General features: G+C 42.4%; 1 protein-coding gene across 8 annotated transcripts; it reads left to right on the forward strand.

Annotated features, from left to right (window-relative positions):
• Nucleotides 1-502: 502 nt before the first annotated feature.
• LOC147900951 (pentatricopeptide repeat-containing protein At4g13650-like) lies at nucleotides 503-6,378 on the forward strand. Of its 8 annotated transcripts, none has more exons than XM_087375649.1 (3): nucleotides 503-1,034; nucleotides 2,424-5,256; nucleotides 5,422-6,378. In XM_087375649.1, exons 2-3 carry the CDS (start codon nucleotides 2,833-2,835, stop codon nucleotides 5,860-5,862), a joined length of 2,865 nt encoding a protein of 954 aa, XP_087231775.1. In that variant the 5' UTR covers nucleotides 503-1,034; nucleotides 2,424-2,832; the 3' UTR covers nucleotides 5,863-6,378. The 8 variants fall into 8 exon arrangements, with proteins under 8 accessions (XP_087231775.1, XP_087231776.1, XP_087231773.1 ...); XM_087375650.1 differs by having other exon boundaries at nucleotides 2,424-3,616; nucleotides 3,857-6,378; XM_087375647.1 differs by having other exon boundaries at nucleotides 2,424-2,738; nucleotides 2,904-6,378.
• The last annotated feature ends 3,452 nt before the right edge of the window (nucleotides 6,379-9,830 follow it).

Here is a 9,830-nt window from a genome sequence, read left to right on the forward strand (position 1 = left end):
TCCTTTTCATGTTTTTGGCTAGTTGAACCTTGCTGATGTCCATTTGAGACCCTATTGCCATTGGTTTTTAGTGGCCTCAATGATAATTCTTGTTGAAGCTAGTAGAGAGCAAGCACATTTCAAGCTTGTATCAATTTAAGTAGACTTCATTGTCTTCTTTCTAAATCAAGCAAAGCAAAATGCAAGAAAGCAAAATTTCTTGCGGACCCTAGAATTCAGCAGGACATTCAATTCCATGACATTGGACCAATTGTCCACACATCTCTATTTCTCTCTCTCTCTCTCTCACACACACACACACACACACACACACATGCAAGTGCACTCTCTCTCTCTCTCTCTCTCTCTCTCTCTCTCTCTCTTTGTGTGTGAATGGGTCTTTACCTTCTCATCTTGGCCTATGTGGTAAATAAAAAACGAGCGTCACAAAAAATGCCCATTAATTGGAACACAAATGGCATAAAAATATCGAAAGCGCATCTATCTAAAAGTGAAGGCGTGTGTTATCGGGCCAGGCCAAGCGGCGCTTATGGTCTTGAAACTTAAAATTTTATTTCTTGAATTAAAGCCATTTTAAGATCCCACTTTCCGACCCAACAGAGTGGGTAGACGGGTCATCTTACTCCTATTCTCTTATGACGTAGTGTTGTTACACGGTTTCGTTTCTTTTCCTACTTCGAGTGCATCTTGGCAGGTCCCTACAAAACAGTGCTAGCATCTGAGTTCAGCGATGATGAAGTACAATGCTCCTTTTGGAGTCAGGCTCCCCTTTTGTAATTCTTCAGTTGTTGCTTTGGAATTGCACAACGTTTGCCTGTGCTTTAGTGGAAAGAAAGGAATCCGGAATTGGGCAGGGATTTTGCTTCTCATTGGCAATGCAGAGAATGGGGCCTTTGACGTGCATTCACCACTCCGGTTCCATCCAGATCAAGCAAGACTTTTGTGTTCTTCAATGGAGTGTCACAATCCTCAACGGGAATCCTGTGGGATCTCAACATGTACCTCTAGCTCACAACTCAAGCTCAAGACACCATGTAAGAACAACAATGACCTAGTATTAATCACCAACCTTGACCACATAGTCATCTAATAATTGCCCATCGCTTCTCATTTGTGCACCTGATTTTGTACATCGATGAACAGAGTTTTGGCCGTACATCTGTTTGTGTTCTTTCCAGATCATCTGAAAGTGTTCTTGACAAAACCTGTCTTGTCATGTAGCCAACCACTGCAGCACACATCCGCTTATGTTAGGTACATGATGTGCATAGGGGCTCCTCCAATCTGCTGTGTGCCTCTTTGTAGGCTTCAGTAGCTGCTTAAGGATGAGCTGTTAATGCTCGATATGCTCACCATTTGTGCACACCCAATTGCTCTCTTGCTCCCCAACAGAGTGTTGGGTATGCACACTCGAGTGCCCAGGAATGCTGCGTCACAGTTGCTCTCCCAAGTGGACTGTGGATACAGAGGACTGCTCTGGCTGGTTCCTTATGCACCTCCCAGCTGCTCTTCAACTTGCTGCTGATGTGCACACTGGAGTGCCTTGGAATGAACTGGCCAAGTCTTCCCAAAGGGGTTCCTTATAGAGGGCTCAAGGTCTTTCCTGTTTGGCCGACCAGGCCTAGGGCTCTGCTGACCGAAACTGGCCAACTGCACTTTCATAAACCCGACCGGGGTTACTGCAGGCCATGGTTCTACTGACTGCCAGTTTGTAGGCCATCCAGGTCTGCCAACTTGCTGCCCAATAGGCCCTTCAACAGGTGCCTTTTGCTCGGGCTTCCCCTAGCCCATCTGCTCACACCTTGGGCTTATGACTGGGCATACACCAGCCCATTGGCGTGCCCTAAACAAGGACTTTTTGCTAGCCATATGTGCTAGCCTGTCAATTCCAGAATGCTGTGAACTTGTTTCTGCAAATAGGCCTCTCACGACCATGTCTCCTTGCTTTCACCTGTGCAGCCCATGCGGCTAGCCTAAATAAAACCCAAGAAGGATGTTCTCTTGTTGCCCATGTGGCAGCCTACGTGCTGCCCATATGGCAGCCTCAATCCCTCCCATCTACTGTTCTGACTTCCCCTTCTCCTCATATGGAGGCTCACAGGTGGGGAGTTGACCTCTAGATTCCAACAAATCTCACTAGTACACTCTGAATTAGACATTTGGGACATGACATGGGAAAGAAGGGAGAGGCATGCTGTGATGTAGACAAAGGAAAGAAAGGGGGGAGGGCTTAAAAAGTAGGGATAAGGTATGTGGAGATGGTGACTTGCAATTCGTGTGAAGATTGATAGTTTGCAGGGTTTCATTGGAATCATTGATTGGGGTTTCTGTTTGTACGACACTAGTATATTTTGCAGTTTCGAATCATGTGTATATTGCATGCTGTGAACTTGAAAATGGAACTCTTGTTTACATTGCTGTAGGCTTGTCCCAGGAGGCAGGGTCAGCTTTGGAGGAGTTGCAGGCCTAAAAGCATTGTACACATGAGGTCCTTCTTTGGAGGAGCCTGCAGCCTCGGTTGGATCTGAACATGAGGTCCTTAATGTTCGATGGAAATGTATCAGCCTTTCGTAATATCAGCAATTCGGCACAGATCACAAGCAATCCTATTTTTTGAGATATCTTTCCCAAGCAAAAGAGATATATCCATTGACTTGGATGCAGACTGAACAAGAATAGACCTAATTCGTCAACTTTTGCTCACGATGCATTGTTTACATCTGCATTCAAGTAATGGAGTATGTCTCTCTTTCTTGATATTTTAGAAAATAGGATTGCTTTGTGATTTGTGCAAGATTTCTGTTGATGCTGTGAATCCAATGATTTTACAATATGTGTAGCTTTTGGAGTTCTTGTTCCCAACCCTATCACAAAAAATTAGAACTGTTCTGTAATTTTTGCAGATGCGCTGTTGATGATGCAATCTTTAACACGTGGAGCTTAAGAAAATTGTGCCAATCTGGACGGTTGAAGGAGGCACTGCACATTGTTCACTGTAACATTGAGCAAGGCATCAATGTTTCTATAGACACATTTGTCTTGCTTGTGAAGGAATGCACCAGATTGAAAACTTTGCTGGAAGGAAAACGGGTTCATGTGCTTTTAGTTTACAGTGGTTATAAGTCTAGTACTTTCCTTGGCAATGTTCTTGTTGACATGTATTCCACCTGTGGAAGTATTTTAGATGCACGCCAGGTCTTTGACCAGATGCCCACCCATAATGTCTTTTCATGGACCATGATCTTATCTGCTTATGTCAAGCAGGACAAGGGTGAGGAGGCTGTGGAACTGTTTCAAAAAATGCAACAGGCTGGCATGAAGCCAAACAGTTCAACCTTAGTTTTTCTTCTCAAAGCATATGCCAAACTGGCCAATTGGGAACAAATCAGACAGGTCCATTCTTTCATTATCGAGTGTGGCTTCGAGTTGGATGTTTTCATAGGAAGTGCCCTGATTGATATATATGCAAAATTGGGCCACGTGGAAGATGCCTGTCAAGTGTTCAAGAAAATGTATAACCGGGATGTTGTCTTGTGGAATTCCATGATTGCAGGATATACTCACCAAGGATATGATAAAGAGGGTCTCAATCTATTTAGCCAAATGCAGCATGAAGGTGTGAAGCCAAACGATGTCACATTTCTGAGCGCACTCAAAGCCTGTGCCAGCCTGTTAGCCTTACACGAGGGAAGACAAATCCATGCCTTCATTATTTGCAGTGGTTTGGAGCCTAGCTTGTTTGTAGAGAGCACCCTTCTTGACATGTATGCAAAAAGTGGCAACATTGATGATGCATGCCAAGTTTTCAAGAAATTGCATGTATGTGATGTGGTTTCATGGAATGTCATGATTACAGGGTATGCAGAGCATGGGCCTGTTGAGGATGCTCTCACATTGTTTGAACAAATGAAACAGGAAGGGGTAAACCTGAACAATCTTACAGTTGCAAGCGTCCTGAAAGGATGTGCCAGAGGGGCAGCTCTGAAACAGGGCAAGCAGGTTCATGCTCAATTCATCAGATTTGGATTTGAATCAGATTCTCTTGTTTTGAATGCCCTTGTTGATATGTATGCAAAATGTCAATCCTTAGAGGATGCCCGTAAAGTTTTCATCAACATCCATGACAAAAGTGTGGTTTCTTGGAATGTGATGCTCATGGGATATTCTCAATTAGGGCTTGGCATTGAGTCAGTAACACTGTTTGAACAAATGCAAGAAGAAGATGTACAGCCAGACAATGTGACATTCATCAGTGTCCTCAATGCATGTGCTGCTTTGGCAGCTCTTGAACTTGGCCAACATGTTCATGCTTGCATCATTAGGAGTGGCTTTAATGCTGATATGTCCATAGGTAGCGCATTGATTGACATGTATGCAAAATGCAACAGCATAGAGGATGCGTGCATAGTTTTTCACAGTATGCAAAAACGTAACGTGATTACTTGGAATACAATGATTGCAGCATGCTCTCAGCAAGGTCTTGACGAACAAGCTTTTGTTCTGTTTGAGAAAATGCAAGAGGAAGGAATGAATCCAGACACTTACACATTTGTCAGTGTTCTTAAAGCATGTGCCAATTCGGCTGCTCTAAATCAGGGCCAAAGTGTTCATGTGCAAGTGCTTAAGAGTGGATTTGGATTAGATGTTTTTGTTGGAAGCTCCCTCATTGATATGTATGCAAAATGTGGAAGAATAAATGATGCATGCCAGATTTTTGAAAACATTCATGATCGTGATATAGTTTTGTGGAATGGTATGATTGAAGTATACGCTCAACATGGTATGGGGAAGAAAGCTATTGCTCTTTTTGAACAAATGCAACAGAAAGGCATGAAGCCAGATAAGGTCACATTTATGTGTCTCCTCAGAGTGTGTTCTAGCCTGGTAGATCTCGAAACAGGCAAGCAGGTTCATGCTCATGTAATCAAAAGCGGCTTTCATACTGACGTTTTAGTGGCAACTACTCTTACTGACATGTATGCAAAGTGTGGGTGCATAGAGAAGGCATGTGAAGTATTCAACAACATGTCTGAGCCAGGGGTTGTTTCCTGGAATGTGATGATTGCAGGATATGCTCAACATGGGCTTGAAATGGAGGCTCTTTGCCTGTTTGAAAAAATGCAACGAGAAGGTGTAGAGCCAGACAGGGTGACATTTATTAGCATTCTAAAAGCATGCACTATTGTGGCAGCTCTGGAGAGGGGTATACAAATTCATACCCACATTATCAGGAGTGGTTTTGACTCAGATGCTTCTGTAAGCAACACACTCATTGATATGTATGCTAAGTGTGGTAGCATAGATGATGCTAGTAATGTGTTTAGCAAAATGCATGAACGAGACATTATTTCATGGAATGCGATGATTGTAGGACATGCCCAACAAGGACTTTGCAAGGAGGCACTGACACTTTTTGAGCAGATGCAAAGCGCAGGAGTGAAGCCGGATGAGGTCACTTTTATATGTGTACTTTCTGCATGCAATCATGGGGGATTGATGATGGAAGGCTATCACCATTTCACTTCAATGATAAAGTATTGTGACTTTCTACCCACCATGGAACACTATGCCTGCATAGTTGACCTTCTTGGCCGTGCTGGATGCTTGAGTGAGGCAGTGGACTTCATCAACAAAATGCCGATGCAACCCAATGCTATGGTGTGGATGGCCTTGCTTGGTGCTTGCAGATTTCATGTCAATGCAGACATAGGAAGACATGCTTTTGCTCATCTCATTAAGCTGGAGCCAACAAATGCCTCTGCATACTTGTTACTATCCAACATTTATGATGCCTCTGACAGGTGGGATCAGGCTGCCAATTTACGTGGTAGGAATGACAATGAAAGCCAATTTACATGGTGAGATGGCTAAGGAGTGACAAAGAATCCTGCATATGGGTGGATTGTTATTAGGTCGATAAGGTGGGAAGAAGAACCTGCATACACATGGACTGGATGAGATGGACATCATGTAAAAGGCAAAGTTGAAATCTTTGATAGTAGTGATGGGGAAATTTATGCCCTAAGCTAATTGATGCTGTGTGATGCGGGGGAACTGGCTAGCCTTTTTCCCCATGTCATGTTGAGTGTATCCTGCAACCATTTGTGCTCAATTGAGTGACGAGCAAAGTCGAATTGGTGGCCTTAATACCTTTTTGAAATTCTCGGGCATAAATATCCATACCACAGCTGTGTGTAGCATCTTATGCTGATGCCTACCCTATTTTTATCTGTGTGCTGCAGTAGTCCACAGTAATCCACCTCAGTTGCCAATAGTATACAGAAACATACGAGATCGGCCTTAACACTAGTTGAGTAGTGAAACAGAACATGAGGGTGTTCTTTTTATCGTTGTGTAAATTCTGGAAAGAAAATCTATATGGGCAATGTATGTGCTTATGGGAAAACTGTCTACAATACTAGGGGCTTATTTCATGGAGGAAAACAAGAGGGGAAATCAGGATGGTTCTTTGGATGTGTTTCCCTTTGAAGAGTATATTTTGGACGTTTCTCCCTTGGTACATGACATAACGATCCGATGGAAAATGAGGTAGGGCTATAAAGAAATGTCACATCAATAATAGGGAAGTATCACATCAACGGTTCTCAAGGGTAGGGAAATAGCACCTTGAGGTCTCCCCTGTATTTTCCCTCTGTTTTCCATGGTACATTTTGCACAGCATAAGGGAAATACCGAGTAGCACCTTCAAGTCTAGATCTTGGAGTGCTATTTCCCATGGTCCCACTATTTCCCCTCGATTTCCCCCGTATTGCCCCTCTACTTTCCATGGTGCATTTTGCACAGCATAAAGGAAATCCCTATTTTCCCCGTTTTTCCTCTCCATGACATAAGACAAAAGTATACTTGACTTTACATGACGAATGCTATGTCATACAAATAATGGTGATAAGAAACAATATTAAATAATGGTGACAAGAAATAAAATTTACTTGACATAGATGCAACTCTTTCATGGGACTACAGTCCCAACAATGAGAGGCAAGGTTGGCAAGCAAGTTTTCATGAGTTTTTGAAGAGTTTCATGAAATGTGAGTATGTAACAAATGGAGTAGCAAACACATATGGTACTCAAAAGTTTATTTGCATCTAGAAAAATCTCAAGATGTGTAGATATGTAAAAACTTTCAAAAGATTTTGTCAAACAAACAAGCATGATGCATGTACTCTTGTTCAAAGCTTCACGACAATCTTAATGATCATGGACCAATAGGAAGAACCCTAAGAGGTCTTTTGTACTCCTTAGAAAAAATTAATGGACCCCTTTCAAACCCTTACAAACTCTCTGTCCCAACCTTGCGTTCTTATGATGGCAAGCACCATTGCAATCTTGCATGAGCTTGGAATCACGATAAAAAAGCCTTTACCTAACTTCAAAACTTCCTCTCTCCTCTCGTATTTTGGGGTTTGTTGGCCCACCTTTAAAGAACCCCTACTTGCTCATATTAAAAAGAGGGACACTTTAGCCCTTGGCATTAAATCCCTTACTGATGTCCTGAACTATGGTCAAACACACACTTGGTCATGCAGTAAAGTGTGCCTCAAGCATGTCGCCTTACCAATCATTTAAAGTATGAGCAACGTCTATGAGATATTTTGCCTCTTTAAAGACTCTTGCACTATAAATTTTCCCCAAAGTTGTCTTCTTTCTTGCAACAATTGCAAGCTTGGCCCCTCTCTTCAAAGTTATTGTATTGCAATGACCACATGGTCCTCCTAGTATAATCTTACTTCGTAACAACCAGACATTGTCCCATCTGTGACATTACAACCCACACCTCCCATATGTGACATTACAACCCACACCTTCCTCCTTGCAGAGAATTGATCTCAACAAGCTAGAAGGGGTAGTATCATCAGGAAACTATGGCTCTCTCTCACAACTTTCTCTAATTCTAAGATATGTCTGGGTTTATAATCCCTTGTTTACTTGTTCTTGGGAGAAATTAATTGCCTTAATGTTAAACCTTGAATTCCCTTTTCCAAACCTCTAGAAAAGTTGTAAAAATTCATAATCTAGCAAAGGTCATTGAACATCTTGAGTCAAGTAGCGTGCAAATTGCTCCTCATAAAGCATTGCATACTAATAAGCAAGTTTGCACCTCTTAGCTAGCACCCATATACCACCTCTCCATATCCACACAAGAAGTTAACCGAGATACTAACATCATAAGTGAGAAGCCTTGCCTAATTGAAAACAATGATATTGCTCTTGTTTACAACTCCAAAGGTCATCTATTGGGGATGCTACTGATTTGTTGTTTACACTATGTACTCTCCAAACTAGTACCCTTATATGTTTGAGTGACAGGATGGGCGGTCTAGGAGAAGAGTTCATTTGAAAGACGATATGTGATGCCCTACTCCATCTGAAATAGAGCCCATGTACCTCTCAGAACGTAAGCAGCAGGTCCGTCTATGAGCAACTTTAGCCCACCTTTCCATGCTCTTAAACCTTAACGCTATTGACAAATACAAACGTCCATCCATTCAAATGAGCCCTTATTGTGATATCTTCTACAATAGTTCGCTCCAACAATCCTCGAGAATCCTCTAATGCTTTTTGCTAAGCTAAAGCTTGGGTTGAGTCCTATATTAATGCATGATCAAGTATTCGGAGAGCAATGGTTCTTCATAGCACACATGACGGGCTGCTGAGTTCCTTGCTTAGCGCCATTTCCAGCAATAACAATGTTATGGTTTTGAAGGATCAGTGCTTTATGCAGGCACACTGAGCACTAGCCGTACACAGGCCGAGCATCGTCTTGATTTGAGGCTTTAGGCATACACGTGAGTGCAAGGTTCGGCAGTAAAGTTTCGTCATACTTGGCTATTCGTTCAATGACTGAACGCCACGCCTCCAATTGCAATTATACTTGAGCATTGTTTGCATAAACACTGAACGGCACGCCTCCAATTGCAATTATACTTGAGCATTGTTTGCTATTATGCACAGAATGAGCGCTAATTTTCAAGGCAACAACATTCCCTCCATGCATCGACTTATCAGATCAACATCGAACGGCTATGGTCTGTTTCAAGGAAGCCTTTGAATCTTGTCTAAGTAAGTCATTACGGCCATCAAATCCCCCTTTGATAGTCGAACCTCGCGTCTGAATTATGCTCGCATTTCTGACTCTTTGCCAATGGACTGGAATAGATAGTCGAATGTCTGCGTTGACCAATCTCACCATACTCCTCAATTAAGTTGACTTTTTCAAAGAATTTATACTGCTTCATGTACCAGTTTGTGGTGGTCTTTTTTTGCAACAGGGGCTTTTCAGTTTCTAAGTTTCACACATATAGGAATTGATGAGATTCGACTAAATTCCACAACCTCCTCCGTGGACCCAATATCATAAAGATTGATGTAGTAGGAGCGCCTGATGAGTTCTTCCCAACCATTCCAAGATTGATCATGATACAAACAGTACACTTGCGTCCTTCCACTCTAAACCGAAGTTGATAGGAAAAAAAATGCATACGGATGGAAAGGTTGACCCACAATCTTATGACTGTGTGTCTTCCATACTTTTTGGTATGATGGAGTGCTAAAGGATGCTGGGTTTTGATGTGCATTACACCTCTTCGAACACTCACTTCAACTCAAACACTTTTCTATTGCTGGTTCTCATCTATCAAGTCGGCCGGCTTGCTTGTGAAAGCCTTGTCACCTCCTACATATGCATGACATTTGTTGAATCAAATACACAATATTTACTCAAATTTAGTCTACACATGGCACCTAAGCCAATTGAGACCATCACCTTTCCTTGGCCACTGAGGCCTCATCCTTAATGGTTTTTATCTCG

This window comes from Dipteris shenzhenensis, chromosome 6 (genome assembly GCF_047967505.1).
Source record: "Dipteris shenzhenensis isolate YYH24624 ecotype China chromosome 6, Dip_SZ_1.0, whole genome shotgun sequence".
Taxonomy (NCBI): Eukaryota; Viridiplantae; Streptophyta; class Polypodiopsida; order Gleicheniales; family Dipteridaceae; genus Dipteris; species Dipteris shenzhenensis.

Excerpts from the sequence above, each read along its gene's own strand:
- LOC147900951 (XM_087375645.1), top strand. The coding sequence starts at position 2,833 with ATGTGTAGCTTTTGGAGTTCTTGTTCCCAACCCTATCACAAAAAATTA.